A 22500-nucleotide genomic window follows, 5' to 3' on the forward strand; every position below is an offset into this window, starting at 1 on the left:
TATTATGTTTTTTTTTTTTTTTTACCACTTTCTTTTGCAGTAAGAAACTTGATCACCAGAGAACGGCCTCAAAAGGTAACATTGACGTCATGCAAATAACAGGTCCTCGTGTAGTCGCCGTCGAGGAAGGCCAGGTTTTCATGGCCTGACCTTGGATCTGGCAGCGTCCCGGACAGCTACGTTTACTGTAGAAAAATGTGTGTAATACTGAGTACAAGGCAGGTCTGACCCGATACCTGCTGTGTCTATCCTATGGTCGGTACTTACTGCCTACTGAGGTACAACCTGCGTCATAGGCATGATCTCTCCTCTCTCTCTCTCTTCTCTCTCTCTCTCTCTCTCTCCCCTCCCCCCTCTCACTCTTTCTCTCCCCCCCTTTCTCTCTCTCCCCTTTGTCTCTCTCTCCCTTCTCTCTTTCTCTCTTTCTCCCTCTCCCCTCCCCTCTCTCTCTCTTTCTTTCTCTTTCAACCCTCGTAGTCATCCCGACACTGATAGAAAAGCAGGCATCTGATAACGGTGATAATACGGAAACTCGATATGAACCAAAAGCGTAAATTAACGGACTTAGAATAACCGACAACGAAAGAGGCTAGAGTAGAGGGGATACAACATATAGTAATTAACGTATGTATTAATACTATTCGACTGTAGTCGATATCGACAACCGTTGTTTTAATTGAATTATTGTATACAGTGAAAGAGAATGGCAATAGCAATTAATAACGTAACAAAAATAAACCAATAATAAAAGAAATGTGTAATAGTAATAGAAAATATGATGATAATATAAGATATGATAAATACGATTAATGATAATACAAATGTACATACAGTACGTTTATGATATATGGGATAATAAGAATGGTATAATAATAGAAATAATATAATAATAGAATAAAATATAGTGAATATAATAATATAATAATAATAATATATAATAATAATAATAATAATATAATAATATGATAATAATAATAATATAATATAATAATAATAATAATAATAATAATAATAATAATAATAATAATAATAATAATAATAATAATAATAATAATGATAATAAAAATGATAATGATGATGATGATGATGATGATGATGATGATGCTGATGATGGTGATAAAAATAATAATAATAAAAACGATAATAATGATTATGATAAAAACAACAACGGCAACGCAATTTTAGATGACAACGGTAACATAGACAATGGTGGTATTAATGATAAACGATAACGGGAATGATAGTAATGATGTTAATGACAATAATGTTAATAATGAAAAGGCAGGTAAAAATAACAAGCAACAATGGTACAGATGCTAATGATAATAAGGATGATAATGATAATGATGATAATGATGACATTGATGTGATTGGCAACATTAATACGGCAATGAAGATCATGATGGTAATAATGATAATGATATCGAAAGAATAAAAGTCCGTGTGGGAGGGAGAGGTTAAAGGGTGTTAACAGAAGAAAACAGAATGTACGATTAAGGAATGTCGAGGCATAAAGGTTGTAGATTTAGAAGTTGTAGATACCACATAGTAGAAGTAAGAAAGAAGCCAGGGAAGGAACGAAGATGGAAACAAGCAAAACAAAAAATCGGGAAAAGATAAACAATGAAAAAACTACATCAACAACAAGAAGAGAAACACGTTCTGACGAAAACAACAACAACAACACTGAAAGCAAAGTTAAAACAAGAAGAAACAAAGGCAAAAAGCCTTCAAGGAAACGAAAAGCATGAAATACAATCTTCAGAATACCAGAAGCGCAAGGAGATTTCTCGGGCTTTCAACATCCTCTGCTTTCGAATGAGAAACTTAGAGGTTATATTGTGAGATTATAATTTTGATATCATCACCATTACTAGTATTGCTATTACTACTATTACTCTTAATATTAATGTAATTACAGAAAAAGGTGGGTTTTAATGTTTGATTTTGTAGTGTTAATACCACAGTCGCATACACAATCAACATCAAATGCCTATAGTTATTTGAATTCTGTCAATTTGATGTTATAAAAATTCTTAACGATACTACTTTCTGTATTAAGCTTGATAATTCTGATATCGTTTAGACACACTGCATTCTGTTTACACACACTGCAGATGCCTAAATCACATGGGATGGCGTGATCTTATGCATATGAACTCATTAAATCATTAAATGCTGTAGGACCATAGCAATGCGCTATCTTACTGATGTTCCGTATATAAAATGATTAGCGTTTATTCTGCTTTCTATAAATAATTTACGTTATGATGCAAATTTTCGATGCGTATTTGTATAAGATTCTTAAAAAATCTGGCAATAGTTAACCAAATAGGTATATCGTGGATTATTGACGTTTTGTTTCCGTGTGTATAGTGCAAAACAATTACTGGCTGGTTGTGGATTTACTTGGGTATTCTTGTATAATTTGACTACAGCATACTGATAATTCATCTTTTCATTTAGTCTTACGTGGAAGGGATATGGAAAGTTAGGATCCTGTGTACATTTTATTACACTTTAGTAAGATTATTGGCAATTCATTAGATGAAAATTGTAGACTTGAACTACATCGTTTTCGTCCTATCTTGTGTGAAGGGACATCGTTAAACATTTCTTTTTGTGCTAATACAAATTTCTTTTTATTCAGTTTATTAAGTTATTTCCCATGGCGTAGTTGGTTACTGTAAAAGATCCTCTAGCTGGCGAAGGGGTTGAAGGCGCGAGCGGGAGCTGGGTAGCTGTAGCCGCAGTCTCCTTTGACGGTGGCAGTGGCCGTCACGGTGTTATACTGTTCCCTGTATACGGTAGAAGTCACGTAATTGGTGTTGTAGACGATTCTGGTGTTGTATTGAGTGCGAGTCTGGCCGGGCAGTTGTTGTGTCCTGACAGAGGTTTGAGTGACTGTGACGAAGCGTGTCTGAGCGGGAAGGTTGATGTATGAAGACGCTGTCCTCTGAGCGTAGATGGTTGTAGGAACCACTCGGGTAGAGAACTGTGTCCTCACGACCTGCTGAGGAACGGTGACGATCCTTGTGTTGTACTGTGGCACCTGCTGTGTACGAACGACGGTGGAGACTCGTTGTTCTACTTGTGTACGTGTTACATACTGAGTCTGCGTGTTAGTGCGAACCCTGCGAGAGATGGTGGTGGTGACAGGAACCATGTGTAGAGGTGATGATTCGAGTCTGACCAGGTTGTGTGATGGTTTGGGTGACAACGTTGGTCCTGACAAGTTGGGTAGTCCTCACGACGTTCTGTGCAGGTATGACTACAGTAGAATAACGAGTGCTATACTGAGTAGTAGGTACAATACGAGTCTGATCCGGCAACTGCTGTGTTCTTATAACAGTCTGTGTTCTGTAGACGGTGCTGATCACCTGCTGAGGTACCACCTGTGTTGAGACGACGTTTCTAACGATGGTGGTAGGTACCTGTTGGACACGAGTCTCATACCGTGTCTGGTACTGCACTTGGGTCCTGACACTCTGCTGAGTACGAGTGACGTAGTTGACCTGAGGAGGGAGAGTGATGAGCTGTGTGCGTAGGTTTTCCTGAGTGCGAGTGACAGTGAGTGTTTGGTATCGCACTGAAGGAACCTGCTGAGTGCGGACGATCTGTGAGTATAAGGTTGTGAAGACTTGCTGTGTGCGGACGGATGTTTGTGTGATGTACTGGACGTTTGTGTTGTAGACAGTTGATGGGACGACTACGGTAGAATAGTGTAGCTGCGTGCGGTAAACGACAGATGGCTTGCATTGGGCTTCTTCCTTTGGCGGCAAATAGGAGGACTCGAGGTTAATGCGAGCTCCGAAGATCTGACGGCGAGGCCTCTCAACGGACGCTCCGAAGGCGCAGCCGACCAGCAGGGAGAGCAGCAGCGTCCTCATCCTACGGAATGCCATGTTATTATTACACAATTTGGCAAGGAATCCGACGCTGGATGAATATAGACATGTGAATATAAAATAAGGGAATTTTACACGAAAGGAATGCGTCTGATATATAAACAAACACTATGATTTGTCATAAATGGAGAACAGTAAAAGCGTTGGATAAAATTACGAAATTTATATTAGTGCATGAAATCACGAGATGAATATACTTACTTCAGAATGCCGCTTATAAAACCTACATTGAAAAAGGTAAAATTAAAACTGCGATGTAGGAATATCATGTTTAACATTTTATTCGTATAGAGCTCACAGGGAAGTAAATATCACTACGAAATGCAATCACAGTCACTTAAAATGATTCACATTTGGTTCATCGTCAGTGACATTGAGAGAAGCTAAAATTATCAAAGTATGGCAAAGAGCAATCATTATTTTCTAGAACTTGAAGGGAACGGCTGGGGCATCGTAATTATATCCACAAGAGGAAGTAACTGTCTGAGTGACAGTAACTTGGCGAGGCTGGTTAACTGTTCGGTACACGACCTCCTGTCTTTGTTGGGTTTGAACCAGCTCCCGGTTAACGACGCGATCTTGACCGGGTACTTGGACCACAGAGGTCCTGACTTCCTGACGGGTTTGTACAACGGGGACCGGTGTGACGTACTGGGTCCTGACAACTGTCTGCACCTGTGTGAAGGGCTGAACCCTTGTCTCGAAGAGAGTAGTGTAGATGGTGGTGGGAACCACCTGAGTACGCACCACCTCTTGGGACACCACCTGTGTGAGGATACGTGTCTGGGTAACAACATTGGTTCTCGTCACCAGCTGCTGACGAGTAGCAACGACATTCTGGTAACGAGTGTTAACAGATGTGAACGGAATGATCTGTTGACGCTGAACAACAGTAGTTGAAAGAACGTCCTGTCCACGGACGATAGATGTCTTTAGTAGCTGTTGCACACGTGTTGATGTTACAAAACGGGTGATAGCTGGCTGTTGGCTCCTGACAATGGAGGTCTGAACAATAGTCTGAACACGAGTTTGTACAACGTCACGGCCTGGGATAGTGACGACACGGGTAGCTTGACGCTCCTGTGTCTGGTAATTAGTAAGAGGCTGGATGATAGTCCTGATCTGAGTGCTGGTCACTTGGACAGGAACCAACTGTGTCTGTAGCTGAGTACGTGTGACGTAGTTGACCTGTGGCACCACACGGGTTGAAGTGACGAAACGAGTTTGCACAAGAGGTGGGCTTGGAACGGTCTGGGTGACAAACCTGTCAATAGCACGAATAGTTGTTTGTCGAACAACGCTGGTCTGATACTGGACCTGCGTCTGAACCGAGTTGGAAAAGTGTGGTTGGTACCACCTGTTGCCTGACAATGGTCGTGGTTGCGTATTGAGTGTTGACTTGATTGACGGTCTGGAGGCGGACCGAGGTCTGAAGCTGAGTGTTGTAGACGACGGAAGTGACAGGAGCAAGATTGCATTTTGCAGGAGGAAGGTATTGGTTGTCGGGTTCCGGGTAATTGTATCCCTGGGGTTCGGCTGAAGCCAGAGCCAGCAGCAGCAGTGTCGCCGTGAAGCGCCACATCCTGCAAAGAGAAATTCCACAGATTAGAGCAGCGGTGATTGGAAGGCCCGCGTCTCGATCACTCATTTGGGAATAAAGTCCAATCACGCGCCCCTCTATCTGTGCAACTTCTCCATGCGGTGTGGGCTGACCCGAGAGGACTTTATCGCCCAGATGAGCCGCGAGACTTATCAACTGGTCAACAAACTTGCACGTGTAGCATTTAGATTCTCAATAATTAAACGTGAGAACCATCGTGCACTAGAGATACAGGTAAAAAGAAAAAGCCAAATAAAAATATATTTTCAGACATTAGAAAAAAAAAGGCGACGGATAGCCAAAGAACGAGGGAGCAAAAGAAGAGGCTATAGACAAGGCAGTACAAAGAGAAACGAAGACGACCATAAATCCAGATCTTGATAGTTTTCCAGAACAGATGGCATGGAAATATATTGCCGCTGAGGAGTGGTTTCTTAAGAAATATATTCCCCTTTTACGAACTGTTGGCGTCAGTGACACGTCATTTATAAAGTGGTTTAATGACTGGAGTGTGGAGGAGGGGCAAACGGGAAATGGCAGTTTCTACTAGGATACTTTTAGAAACTCTACATTTCAACGCCAAATCACATGCCAAGAAATCAAACTTCACTTTAAAAATGGTGATTTGCATTTATAAATATTTATACTGTATCCTTTCTTCATAATAATTAACTATGGTTCCCGCTCTTTTCTTTGGTACATCATTAGCTACTTAATGTTCTTTCGCTACACAGTTTCTTCCACAATGAATCGACGAATTACCGTTACTGTATTCTGAGATTAATTTAGAAAAAATAGTGTGAACTTTGTATTGCCTTTTTATGAATGACAAAGAGAGATCATTCATGATTTTAACGCACAGTATCGCAAACACCATTAAGTTCACCAACATTAATAATGATAGTCATGGTGATGATTTGGTAATTAAAAATCATAATAGTAATAATAACGATGACAAAAAATAATAATGACAATGATGATAATATAAATAATAATGATAATGATGATAATGGAAATAATAATGATATTAATGATAATAGAAATGATAATGATAATGATAATAGTTGTAGTAATAATACCAATAGTGATGATAATGATAATAATGATAAAAAAAAAAAATAATAATAACAATGATAATTATGATGATATAAAATAATAATGATAATGATAATAGTAATAGTAACAACAACGACAACAACAATAATAACAATAACAATGATAATAATAATAATGATAATTATAATGATAATAATAATAATAATAATAATAATAATAATAATACTAATACTACTACTAATAATAATGGTGATAATAATAACAATAATGATAATGAAAAATGAGGATAATAATGGTAATAATAATGATAATGATATTGATAATGGTAATGATAATCGTTATAGCATTAATGAATATAACGTATCCAATAGCATTAAAGATCAGTGTTGATGATAATGTAATGTAATGTAATGATAAAAATGCTAATGGTAATGAAAATGAAAATAATAATTTTGATGATGATGATAATGATAATGATAATGATAATGAAATGATAATGACAATGATAATGATAATGATGATGATGATAATGATAATGATAATGATAATAATAATAATAATCATGATGATAATAAAATTAGATAAAAATAATAATAATAATAAAATAAATAATAGTAGTAATAATAACAATAATAAAAATGATCATGATAATAATAATAAAAGATAACAATAATGAATAATAAATAATAATAATGATAATAATAATAATAGTGATAACATCTTAGTTATTTGTACGGTCTTAAGTTTATTTCTTTTAACGTGTGTATTTCACTGATTTAGAGCTATGTGATTTATATGTTAGTATGTTGATCAATCATACGTTGAAGGGGAAATACGTATCGTTCCTTATGTGACAACAGTATGCCTCTTATAAGAGAGAAATTAGAAGACGAAGGCGGACGACCTTCATCTGTTACGCCTGAGGTGCTGCTAAGGATAACTTTATCAAGGATATACAGGTAAGAGGATGTTATATGATCAGAGAGGACAGCTATCTACCAAGCACCTTCGTAATAGAAAGGTGAACATAAATAAAGCAGATAAGCTCATAAACAGATGTTGATATTTAAAAGACTGTCCTTTGAGATAACTTTTTATTTCTGAGATTATTATATACTTATTGTATATAACTTATATATATATGTATATATTTGGGTGTGTGTGTGTCTTTATATATCTATATATCTATATCTATATCAATATCTATCTATATCTATCTATCTATCTATCTATTTATATATGCACACACAGACACACACACACACACACACACACACACACACACACACACACACACACACACACACACACCACACACACACACACATTCACACACAAACGCACACAGACAAACACACAGACACATACACTCTGATATATATTCATATATATGTATATATATTGTACTTGTATGTATATGTATATATATTGCATATATACATATATTATATAGATATATATATATATATGATATATAGATATATTTAGAGAGATATAGATATATAATATATATATATATAATATGTATAACCACACACAAACACACACACACACACACACACCAACACACAAACAATATAATAATATAATATCTATATATAATCTTATTATATATATATATATATATAATATATATATATAAAATATATATATATATATATATATATATATACATATATATAAATATATATATATATAATAAAAAATATATATATATATATTATATATTACATTATATGAATAGCCACAACACACACACACACACACACCACACCACACACACACCACACACACACACACACACAACACACACACACATGTATGTACACACACATATGTATGTATGTACGTATATACATATTTATGTATATATTCATACATACACATACGTGTATATATAAGTATATACATATACATGTATATGTGTGTATGTATATGATCCTGGTATATCTATAGTAATAATAATATACATATTATAATATAGATATATATATATATGTGTGTGGTGTGTGTGTGTTGTGTGTGTGTGGTTGTGTTGTGTTGTGTGTGTGTGTGTGTGTGGGTGTGTGTGTGTTTGCGTCCACACACCACATTACATATGTTATATGTAAGATATACACACACCATATATATCTGTGTGTGTGTGTGTGTGATATTAAAATATTGTCATTTGAGATAACTTTTTATTTCTGAGATTATTATATACTTATTGTATATAACTTATATATATATGTATATATATATGGGTGTGTGTGTGTGTCTTTATATATCTATATATCTATATCTATTATCAATATTGCTATGCTATGAGCTATCTAATTCGATCTATCTATTTATAGATGCACACACACCACTCACACACACACAACCACATACACACGGCACAGAACACAGTAAACAAACACACAAGCATGACACATACACCACCACACACACCACACAACACACACAAACACACACCACACACTACACACACACGCACACACCACGGAACGCCACACAGCCCGAACACACAGACAAGACACTCGAGATAAGGCAGAGAGATGGGAGAATTAGTGGACAGAGAGGGGAGTATGGAGAGATAGGGCAGAGAGAGAGAGAAGAGAATAGAGAGGAGTGATAGAGAGAGAGAGGAGAAGAGAAAAGAGAGTAGTAGAGAGACGAGAGAGATATAGAGAGGAGCGAGAGAGAGAGAGGAGAGAGAGAGAGAGAGACAAGACAACATGATTATATAGATAGATAAGAATGAGAGATATAGATCTAGAGAGAGAGAGGAGGATAGATAATAGAGTAGGGATAGTATTAGAGATAGAACCACACACACACACACACGTGCACCACACACACACACAAACAAGTATAAATTATATAATAGATAGATAGAGATGAGTAGAGATAATATATATATCTATTATAGATAGAGATATAGATATGCACACACAGATATACATACTCAGATATATATAGATTACTATATGAGATATATATAGATATATATGTATATGATAGAGATATTATATGTATATATATAGGGGTAGAGAGAGTATGATATTTAGAGATGATATAGAATATAGACTCTATGAGAGATAGGTATATAGATATAGAGATATATATGTACACACCACACCACCACACACACACAACACACACACACACACACACACACACACACACACACACACACACACACACATGTATGTACACACACACACATATGTATGTATGTACGTATATACATGTTTATGTATATATTTATATATACACGTACGTGTATATATAAGTATATAAATATACATGTAATATGTATATATATAGTATATATATATTATATATATATATATATATATATATACATTATATATATATATATATTATATATATAGTATATATATATCTAATAGATATATTATATAGATATTATATATAGAGATATATATTATATGTAGATATTAATATATAGTATGAGAATATTCTCGCTCGCTCTCTCTCTCTCTCTCTCTCTCTCTCTCTCTGATTAATATATATATTAGATATATATATATATATATATATATACGACACCACCACACACATATATATGTGTCGTGTGTGTGTGTGACGCAAAACAAAACACACCACACAACCAACCACCCACACACACACACACACACACACACACACCCACAAAAACACACACACACATATATATATATATATATATATAATATATAATAATATATATATATATATATACAATCATACATGTGTATTATTATATATATATATATATATATATATATATATATATAATATATAGATATATATATATTACATTATATATATACACACGCCACACATGTTTGTATGTATATATTATAGGATACAACCACACCACCAAAACACACACATATATATATATATATATATATATATAGTAAAATTATGGTGTGTGTGGTGTGTGTGTGTGGTGTGTGTGTGTGTTGTGGTGTGTGTGTGTGTGTGTGTGTATGTTCAGATTCCATATATATACATACCAAAACAGGTGTGCGTGTTATTATATATAATATTCTATATAGAATATAGTTAGATATATTATATATATAGATATATATTATATATGTATATATATATATATATATGATATATATATATATATTAATATATATATATATATATGTGTGTGTGTGTGTGTTGTGTGCGTGTGGTGTTGTGTGTGGTGTGTGTGTGTGTGTGTGTAGAAATATATAACTGAATATATATATATATATATGTATGTATGTATATATATGTTTATATGTATGTATATATACATACATACAAATATATATATGATATATATATAATTATATATATACCCTTAATATACTATTATATATATATATTTGTAGATTTACATGTACACATATACAGTACATTGATATATATGCATATATTTGTATATGTATACATACATATATATACACATACATATGTATGTGCGTATCCATATGTATTTTCGGTGTTTTAGAAACTATATTTTCTTAAAGAAGAAAAAATCACTTTGGAAATTATAAGGCGCATAGAGGCCCGATACGTAGTAAGCTATATTCGTTTGTGTATCTTTATTCGTACGTGTATCTGACATTGATGACTGTCTTTCTCTTGACTGATTCGCTGGACAGTTATTACTTTCCTTTCTTAACGGTATGTGTTGTTATCCTCAGCAGCATCCGAAGTGGGCGGGCGTAACGAGGAAAGTCGCAGGTGATTGGTCATTTAATTTCTCGAAATATATACTTCTCTATACAAAGTCGCATATTTTAAAGTGCCCTGAAAATGCGTGTTCATAAACAGCATGGGAATGAAAAATAGGAATGGCAGTAGAAATAACAAATGATAAGGTAGTACGGGCATTACCCACCCCTCTTGGCATTACCAACGTCCTTGAACGTACAATTTAGAAACAGAACTGAAATATGAATGAAACAGCCTACACCAGAGTATAAGTAGCGCCACATTTCCATATGATGGACAGAATCCCTGAACTCGACCCTCAAGTCACTTCTACCTCATCTCTCTACTGAATACCTGAAGGTAGGATTACTGATTCCTCATGAGATTTGAAGGAAAGAATCTTGTAGTGTTTATAGCAGTGCGGGAAGCGCAATAGGCGAGGGGATAAGTACGTGTGAATCTTTTAATGTGTCCGTCGTTCATTACGAGAAACCATCTAAGTATCAGTGTTTCACTTTGCATCACACACCCACACCCACACATATATGTCTGTGTGTATATATATGTACATGTGTTTGTGTGAGTGTGCGCGTCTGTGGTATCTATATATGTGTATGTATGTATACATATAATTGTATATGCATATACACATTAGAATGAACACACACACACACACACACACACACACACACACACACACACACACACATATATATATGTGTATTCATATTGGCGAGTGCCAATCGCAAGTGGCAGACCAGCGTGCACAATTAATATGCCGCAAGCTCCAATCTTCTTTAAATTGTGCTTTATGAATGTAATGGATGACAAGATATAAAGTAGAAAAATGTATTGACTCACAGATAATGGGTTCATGCAGGTTTCCAGTTTTTTATTTAAAAGAATGTTCTTAAATGAATATATGCCTTAACAAAAATCTATGCATTTGGCTTAATATCAATATATACTAAAATATTTTCAAGTGTGGAACCCCATCCCGCACTCGGAATCTATACCCTGTACTTGCAATTTATGTCAACCGATTGATAAGTCTCGCGGCTCATCTGGGCGATAAAGTCCTCTTCGGGTCAGGGCCCCACACCGCATGGAAGGAAGTTGACACGATAGAGGGGCGCGTGATGCGACTTATTCCAAATGAGTTGGCGGAGGACGCGGGGGGTTCCAATCACCGCTGCTCTAATCGTGGAATTTCTCTTTGCAGGATTGTGGCGCTTCACGGCGACGTACTGCTGCTGGCTCTGGCCTCGGAGAAACCCCAGGGATACAATTACCGGACCGACAACCAATAACTCTCCCCCGCAAAATGCAACCTTGCTCCTGTCACTTCGTCGTCTACAACACTCAGCTTCAGACCTCGGTCCGCTTCCAGACCGTCAATCAAAGCAACACTCCAATACGCAACACGACCATTGTCAGGCAAAAACAGGTGGTACCAACCACACTTTTCAAGACTCGTGTCAAAACGCAGGTCCAGTATCAGACCAGCGTTGTCGACAAACAACTATTCGTGCCTATGATAGGTTTGTCACCCAAACCGTTCCAAGCCCCACCTCTGTGCAAACTCGTTTCAGTCCACTTCAACCCGGTGCGTAACACCAGTCTAACTATGTCACCCGTACTCAAGCTACAGACACAGTGGTTCCTGTCCAGTGAACAGCACTCAGATCAGAAAAACTATTATCCAGGACTCTTTAATAATTACCAGATCGCAGGAGCGTTCAAGCTACCGTGTGTCACTGTCCCAGCCGTGGTACGTTGTACAAATCGTGTTCAGTACGTTGTTCAGACCTCCATTGTAAGGAGCCAGCAACAAGTATCACCCGTTTAGTAACATCATACACATGTCCAAAAGCTAATAAGGACATCTGTCGGCGTGGACAGGACGTTCTTTCACTCTGTTGCTTCAGCGTCAACAGGTTATTATCACTTCACATCTGTGAACACACGTGACCAGAATGTCGTTGCTTACTCGTCAAACAGCTGGTGAACGAGAACCTCTGTTTGCTACCCAGACCACGCATCTTCCACACAGGTGGTTCCCCAAGAAAGTGGTGCGTACTCCGGTGGTTCCAACCACCATTTACACCACCTCTCGGAAGGACAAGGGTTCAAGCCATTCACCAAGTTCAGACCGTGTGACGGACCCAGTACGTCACACCGGTCCCCGTCGTACAAACCCGTCAGGAAGTCAGAACCTCTGTGCTCCAAGTACCCGGCCAAAACCGCGTCGTTAACCGGGAGGTGGTGCAGACCCAACAAACACAGGAGGTCGTGTACCGCACAATCGACCAGCCTCGCGAAGTTATCGTCACTCACACTGTTACCTCCTCTTGTGGTTACAATTACGATGCTCCGGCCGTCCCCTTTAATTTTTAGAGAAAAGCTACTTCTTGATTTCCCTCAAAGTTACACAGGATGAATCAGAGTTAGAAAATCAGCATAGCCTTATCATCAAATCTGTTTATATTTCGCTTTCCAGTGAACTCTGTATGAGTGTAAATGTGAAATACATACCAGTATTCTTATGCAACAATTTTATTACTTCCTTTGTGTAAGATATACACTATATATATTACAGGCTCTCCATAGTAAGTATCTACAACTCAATATTAAATCACATATATCAATTTCGTATTTAAATACACATTCATTGTTATCATTTCAAAAAAAAAAAAAAGAAAGTTCATTCTGTTCCGTATCGAAGGTGTTAATTCTAAGTGAAAAAAATATTTCAGTCATATTTCTATATTTTTTCCATGCCAATTTCCTCATCAACCTATCAAATAATATTGTATTCCTTAAGATGAGGACGTTGCTGCTCTCCCTGCTGGTCGGCTGTGCCCTCGGAGCGTCCGTTGAGAGGCCTCGCCGTCAGATCTTCGGAGCTCGCATTAACCTCGAGTCCTCCTATTTGCCGCCAAAGGAAGAAGCCCATGCAAGCCATCTGTCGTTTACCGCACGCAGCACACTATTCTACCGTAGTTCGTCCCATCAACTGTCTACAACACAAACGCCAGTACATCACACAAACATCCGTTCCGCACACACGCAAAGTCTTCACACAACCGTATTACTCACAGATCGTCCGCACTCAGCAGGTTCCTTCAGTGCGATACCAAACACTCACTGTCACTCGCACTCAGGAAAACCTACGCACACATGCTCATCACTCTCCCTCCTCAGGTCAACTACGTCACTCGTACTCAGCAGAGTGTCAGAACCCAAGTGCAGTACCAGACACGGTATGAGACTCGCGTCCAGCAGCTACCTACCACCATCGTTAGAAACGTCGTCTCAACACAGGTGATACCTCAGCAGGTGATCAGTACCGTCTACAGAACACAGACTGTTATAAGAACACAGCAGTTGCCGGATCAGACTCGTATTGTACCTACTACTCAGTATAGCACTCGTTATTCTACTGTAGTCATACCCGCACAGAACGTCGTGAGGACTACCCAGCTTATCAGGACCAACGTCGTCACCCAAACCATTACACAGCCTGGTCAAACTCGAATCATCACCTCTACACAGTTGGTTCCTGTCACCACCACCATCGTCTCGCAGGTGGTTCGCACTAACACGCAGACTCAGTATGTGACACGTACACAAGTAGAACAACGAGTCTCCACCGTCGTCCGTACACAGCAGGTGCCAAACCAATAAGTACAACACAAGGATCGCACCGTTCATCAGAGGTCGGAGGACCACAGGTCTCTACCGAGTGGTTCCTACAACATCTACGCTCACGAGGACAGCGTCTTCAATACATCAACCTTTCCCGCTCAGACACGCTACGTTCACAAATCACTCAAACCTCTGTCAGGACACAAACAACTGCACGGCCAGACCCGCACTCAATACGCACCAGAATCGCTAACAACACCAATTACGTGACTTCTACCGGATTTACAGGGAACAGTATGACACCGTGACGGCCACTGCCACCGTCAAAGAAGACTGCGGCTACAGCTACCCAGCGCCCGCTCGCGCCTTCAACCCCTTCGCCAGCTAGAGGATCTTTTACAGCAGATATTGCGTCGTTGAAGGTGTTTCTTCAGAGAAATGGGAATATATTTGTAACAATGACGAGAGAGTATTCTTCTGCAGTCACCTTTAAGGTATCATCACATATGTCTTATTAGACTGACCATCGTTATATAATAAAATGAGATTATACATTAATTTTCCGTACTCCTTGTCATATAAGATTTATTCAAGTGAACTGACAGTTTATAGTTCAGTGAATACATACATTATATGAAATCAACCAAATTAAATGTCCATAATCCCTTTGTGTTCCTCTACGGAATATGCTCAGATCAACAGAGAACCTTCTTTATAATATTACATTTTCTGGAGAAAAAATCTATATCCAGAGACCATCTTCACCTGTAGTGGAGTTATCGTAAACTACTCACAAAAACATCTGAAAATACTCACTACTTACTGTTTAAAATAATAATAATTATGAATTACTCACTGTTCATACATTATTTTCTTTCTTCCATCAGATAAATAGTTGTTTCATATCATTAGATGTCCATAGTTACAAAGCATTGCATAGCGAGCAATATGATATATAATAATTAGTTCCCAACCTTTTTCATTCATTTGCCCCCGATCACTATATAATAACACTTTATGAAAAAAAAATCTAATTTATTGACATGTCAAAAATGATTATATATAGGAACTATAGGTGAGATAAAATTTAAGTTAATACATTATTTTCATATTGCTCCATGCCCCCCCCCCCTCAGAAAGTACCCCGTGGCTCATGGCTCCCAGGCCGGGAACCCTGAACTAGAATGATCAGTAAACTACAAAAGGAGCAGATATAAAGACGGTTTACCTTCTTTGTCATTGAGACACTTCTAAAAGTCGCCCTTTCTCGATCGGAAGTGTTTCTTAACTGTACAGCTTTCTATACATATTGTGAAAGAAAGTCGGTTGATAGATGGAAAATAGAAAATAGGAGATAATGGAAAAAAAACAGAATTAGTGAAAAAAAATGTCAAGTCTGAAACTAAAGAGGCAACCTATTGCCTCAGGAACGTTTAGGGTTTTATCTAATATTGTGCTATACCCCAGGGAAAATAGCTATCCTACATGTGCAGATCCAACATATATATATAAATGAAATAAATATACAGTACAACACATATAAATAGATATACAAATACATTACATATACAAATACAATACATACACCAATATATGTATATATGAATACGTTCGTGTTGCTACATTACGCCCTACAGCACTCCTACGCCTATGTCTTTTCTCTGAGGGTCGAAAAGTAAATGGAGTTTATAAATATAAATCTATAATCTAAAAATCTTCTCATAGCAAGCAATTTAATAAAGTAATTCAACGGAAAAGAATTGATATAAACATGAACTTCATCTTTTCAGAATTCTATGAACATACCAACACCAAATAAGTGAAAAAGATTACCTGGTCTTCATGCTTACCACATGCCTTTTCAGTCTAGCATATTCTCCAGTTCATAAATCTCTCAGTATATAAACAAAAGTCTCGAAAAAAATAGATTGATGAGGTTATGGTACGAATATGAATGAATGTATTATAAACATTCATATATTTATGATATATATATATATATATATATATATTATATCTTATATATATATATATAATATACACACACACAACATGTATATGTAGAGATATCCTCTACTACACACCACACATATATTTATTATATATATATAGTATATATATATGATATATATATATATAATATATATATATAATATATAATATATATATCACATATGTGTGGTGTGTGTAAATTGACACAACACACACACATACACACACACACACACATTTATATATAATATATATACTAGATATATATATATAATATAGATCTATAGATATATATATATAACATATATATATATATAATATATAATATACTATATATATTATATAATATATTATACATTATGTATATAGATATATATATATATATATATATATATATATATATAATATAATATATATTATATGGGCATATATATGTGTGTGTGTATGTGCTGTGTTATGTGTGTGTATGCGTATACACCCAACAAACCCACCCCACACAGCCACACCCCCACCCCCCCACACACAACACACACATATATTATAGACTATTATATATATATATATATATATATATATATTATATATGATTGACATATAACATTAATATGTGGAGTGTATGAATGAATCGACAGTACACACGCAATAGTACACATACATACATTATAGTAATCAGCGAATATATATATTATAGATATATATATATATATATATTATATATATATATACATATAGATATTATAATATATACTGTAGTATGTGTGTGTATGATGTATGTGTATGTGATGTGTGATGGTGTGTGTATGCGTATACACCCATCACCCACACACCACACACACACACACACACACACCACACACCACACACCACACACCACACCCAACACACACACACAACACACACACCCCACACACACACGCACACACAACACACACAAACCAAACAAACCACACACACACACACACACGTACACGTACATACACACACACACATATATAAATAGACTGATAGAAAGATAGATAAAGATATACACAGACACACATACATATGTGTATAGGTAGACTGGTATACAGATCTCTCTCTCTCAGACACAAACATAAATGATCTTGATAGGGCAAACCATGTTATTGTGCATAATTTTTGTAATGTCTTATATCAATTGCAAATGCCTTAAATGTGACAGTCTGTGCCGTTTTACACATTTACCTGATAAGTCTATTATTCTGCGTTGAATTTATAGGAAAAGAATAACCTTCTCTAGTAACTAGTAAAAATTGTAGTTTTCTGTCCTTTAGCCTAGCCCATATATATACATATATATATATATATATATATATATATATATATATATATATATATATATATATATACATACACACACACCGTGGCTTGCCTAGGATAGTTGAGAGCACGCCCTTATTTCCTTATCATTAATATCATCTTAGCTATCATTATATAAAGAAACAATAAGTAGTGTTTCAAATAATTTTGTGGATTTAGTTCGTGGACTTAATAAACCTAATATCAAAAGGTTCCCCCCCCCCAAACAAAACTACGACATCGATGTACAATTTATTATATGTTGGTAATTATTCATGTAAAATATAGGTAGGAAATAGGAGTTTCCGAATTACAGTTAGGAAAGTTCATATATTTTCCATATGATATATTTTAAATGATTTCTTTAATGTTATGCAGATGAATTCTCATTTCTCTAAAGAAATGCCATCTTCAACGACGCAATATCTGCTGTAAAAGATCCTCTAGTTGGCAAAGGGATTGAAGGCGCGAGCAGGAGCTGGGTAGCTATAGCCGCAGTCTCCTTTGACGGTGGCAGTGGCCGTCACGGTGTTATACTGCTCCCTGTATACGGTAGAAAGTCACGTAACTGGTGTTTGTAAACGATTCTGGTGTTGTATGAGTGCGGGTCTGACCGGGAGGTTGTTCCTAACGGAGGTTTGATGACTGTGACATAGCGTGTCGAGCGGGAAGATTGAATGTATTGTAAGACGCTGTTCCCTCTGAGTGTAGGATGGTGTAGGGGACCACTAGGGTAGAGGGACTGTGGTCCTCACGACCTGCTGAGGAACGGTGACGGATCCTTTTTGTATTGGAGGCCACCTGCCCTGTGTACGAACGACGGTGGAGACTCGTTGTTCTACTTGTGTACGTGTTACATAGTGAGTCTGCGTGTTAGTGCGAACCACTTGCGAGACGATGGTGGTGGTGACAGGAACCAATTGTGTAGAGGTGATGACTCGAGTTTGACCAGGCTGTGTAATGGTTTGGGTGACAACGTTGGTCCTGATAAGTTGGGTAGTCCTCACGACGTTCTGTGCAGGTAGACTACAGTTAGAATAACGAAGTGCTATACTGAGTAGTAGGTACAATACGATGTGCTGAGTTCCGGCCAAACCTGCTGTGTTCCTTATAACAGTCGTTGTCTGTAGACAGTGCTGATCACCTTGTGAGGGAACCAACTGTGTTGAGAACGACGTTTCTAACGATGGTGGTAGGTACTGCTGGACACGGAGTCTTCATACCGTGTCTTGTTACTGCACTTGGGTCCTGACACTCTGCTGGAGTACGAGTGACATAGTTAAATCTGAGGAGGAGATGTGATGCGTGTGTGAGTAGGTTTTCCTGAGTGGAGTGACAGGAGTGTTTGTATCCGCCAAATGAAGGAACATGCTGAGTGCGGACGATCTGTGAGTATTATAAGGTGGTAAGGACTTGCTGTGTGCGGACGGATGTTTGTGTGGGTACTGGAACGTTCTGTGTTGAGTGTAGACGGTTGATGGGGGACGATACGGTAGAATAGTGTAGCTGCGTTGCGTAAACGACAGATGGTTTGCATGGGCTTCTTTCCTTGGCGGCAAATAGGAGGGACTCGAGGTTAATGCGAGCTCCGAAGATCTGACGGCGAGGCCTCTCAACGGACGCTCCGAAGGCGCAGCCGACCAGCAGGGAGAGCAGTAGCGTCCTCATCCTAAGAAATAGAATGCTATTATAACAAAGTGATGAGTAAACTGACATGGAATGAATATAGAAATGATTTTAAAATGAGTTGATTTCGCGTATCACTACTGCCTCTCACATTTAATACATAGACATTCATAGAAAGATAATAGTTAAAGTGTCATATAAAAAATACGGAATTAATATGTAAAAGGATAGTGAGCTGAAGATACTTACTTTGAAGAGCATATGATATATGAAGTGTATATTTTGATATAGAGGTAGTAATGAAAATGTTGCACAGAATAATTAGTGTATATTTTACATTCATACATAATTCACTGGGAAGGGAAATATAAAAAAGGTTCGCTGAAAAAGCTTCGATGTTTTTGATACATCGTTCCTGACTTTGATGGGAGTCAAGATGATGCAATCGTTGTGGCATGAAGTAGTTTTTTTCTTTAGAAATTAAAGGGAACAGCCGGAGCATCGTAATTATATCCACAAGAGGAAGTAACTGTCTGAGTGACAGTAACTTGGCGAGGCTGGTTAACTGTACGGTAAACGAGCTCCGGTCTTTGTTGGGTCTGGACCCAGCTCCCGGTAACGACGCGGTCTGACGGGATTTGGAGAACAGAGGTTCGAACTTCCGCGGGTTTGTACGACGGGGACCGGTGTGGACGTACTGGGTCCTGACAACGCTGCACTTGTGTTGGAAAGGGCTGAACCCTTGTCTCGAAGAGAGTGGTGTAGATGGTGGTGGGAACCACCTGAGTACGCACCACTTCTTGGGGCACCACCTGTGTGAGGATGCGTGTCTGGGTAGCAACAGTGGTTATTGTTACCAGCTGTTGACGAGTAGCAACAACATTTTTCGTAACGTGTGTTCAAGATGTGATAAGAAATACCTGTGACGCTGCGCAACAGTAGTTGTAAGAACGTCCTGTCCACGGACGACAGATGTTTTTAGTAGCTGTTGCACACGTGTTGATGTTACAAAACGGGTGATAGCTGGCTGTTGGCTCTTGACAATGGAGGTCTGAACGACAGTCTGAACACGAGTTTGTACAACATCACGGCCTGGGACAGTGGACGACACGGGTAGCTTGACGCTCCTGTGTCTGGTAATAGTAAGAGGTGGATTGGTAGTCCTGATCTGTTTGAGTGTGGTGACTGGACAGGAAACAACCTGTGGTCTGCACCTGTTGTTACGTGTGACGTAGTTGACTTGTGGCACCCACGGGTTGAAGTGACGAAACGAGTTTGCACAAGAGGTGGGGCTTGGAACGGTCTGGGTGACAAACCTGTCAAAGCACTAATAGTGTTTGTCGAACAACGCTTGTCTGATACTGGACTTTGCGTCCTTGAACACGCGTCTGGAAAATTGTGGTTTGCGACCACCTGTTGCCTGACAATGGTCGTGGTTCATGTACTGAGTGTTGACTTGATTAACGGTCTGAAGGCGGACGGAGGTCTGAAGCTGAGTGTTGTAGACGACGGAAGTGACAGGAGCAAGGTTGCATTTTGCAGGAGGAAGGTATTGGTTGTCGGGTTCCGGGTAATTGTATCCCTGGGGTTCGGCCGAGGCCAGAGCCAGCAGCAACAACGTCCGCCGTGAAGCGCCACATCCTGCAAAGAGAAATTCCACAGATTAGAGCAGCGGTGATTGGAACCCGCGTCTCGCAACTCATTTGGGAATAAAAGTCCATCACGCGACCTCTATATGTGCAACTTCTCCATGCGGTGTGGGCTGACCCGAGAGGACTTTATCGCCCAGATGAGCCGCGAGACTTATCATTTAGTTTTCAGAAACTATAGGGCATAGATTTCGAGTGAGTGATGATAAGAGAAAAGATGGTTCTACACATGAAAATATTTTGGTGTAAATTAATATTAACGCAAATGTATTGGTTCTTGTTGGCGTGTTTGCGCATTGTGAGTCTTCACATTTTTATTGGAAACTAGTATGACACTACCATCTTTGAATATATTCACTGTTACTTTCTCATTGGTATATCACGACTTAAAGGTGGTCACTGTATGTTAAGAATCTTACTCATCCACACTTGCTGTCTTATTCTTGAATAGAATTCTTTATGAAAATTTCATCACTTAATGGCGTATATCAAAAATTTATCAGTTGAATGATATTTTAAAGATAATAATTTTTTGACGATATGTATACACACACATATATATATACAGTATATATGAATATGTGTATGTATATATATACATATAAATATACATTTATATATACATATTTATATACATACATTGTTTATATATGGATATGTAAATACATATATGTACACAAACATATATATATATATATATATATATACATACATCTGAATCATGCTGTGACCACGGCGGCTCAAACATGAACCTACCGTTAAAAAAAAAAAAAAAAAAAAATACATACACATATTTATATATACTGTATATATACACAGTCGATATATATACACTGTATATACATACACACACACATATATATGTGTGTGGTGTGCATACATACATATACAAACTTATATACATATATATATATACATATACATAACAACACACGCATATATATTTGTATATACATGCAGACATATATATTATATGTATATATATACATACAGACATTTTATAATGTAGGGC

The 22500-nt window shown here is 37.4% G+C and overlaps 3 protein-coding genes and 4 pseudogenes across 3 annotated transcripts in view; 2 read left to right on the forward strand and 5 right to left on the reverse strand.

Annotated features, from left to right (window-relative positions):
- LOC119573028 overlaps positions 1 to 22500 on the reverse strand; it is a 30136-nt gene that overhangs the window by 7435 nt on the left and 201 nt on the right. The gene's annotated exons all lie outside the window — the stretch shown is intronic.
- Positions 2521 to 3988, reverse strand: LOC119573023. The gene is given in 2 exon segments (XM_037920010.1): positions 2521 to 3167; positions 3169 to 3988. Coding segments are annotated over 2 exon segments (1206 nt in total). The 5' UTR covers positions 3906 to 3988; the 3' UTR covers positions 2521 to 2698.
- LOC119573020 lies at positions 4166 to 5639 on the reverse strand. Its single transcript, XM_037920008.1, is given in 2 exon segments — positions 4166 to 5241; positions 5243 to 5639. Coding segments are annotated over 2 exon segments (1224 nt in total). The 5' UTR covers positions 5557 to 5639; the 3' UTR covers positions 4166 to 4331.
- On the forward strand, positions 11536 to 15547 carry LOC119573022 (annotated as a pseudogene).
- LOC119573464 lies at positions 12412 to 13802 on the forward strand (annotated as a pseudogene).
- Positions 18454 to 22500, reverse strand: part of LOC119573021 — a 4241-nt pseudogene continuing 194 nt past the window's right edge.
- LOC119573027 lies at positions 20153 to 21479 on the reverse strand (annotated as a pseudogene).

This window comes from Penaeus monodon, chromosome 5 (assembly GCF_015228065.2).
Source record: "Penaeus monodon isolate SGIC_2016 chromosome 5, NSTDA_Pmon_1, whole genome shotgun sequence".
NCBI lineage: Eukaryota > Metazoa > Arthropoda > Malacostraca > Decapoda > Penaeidae > Penaeus > Penaeus monodon.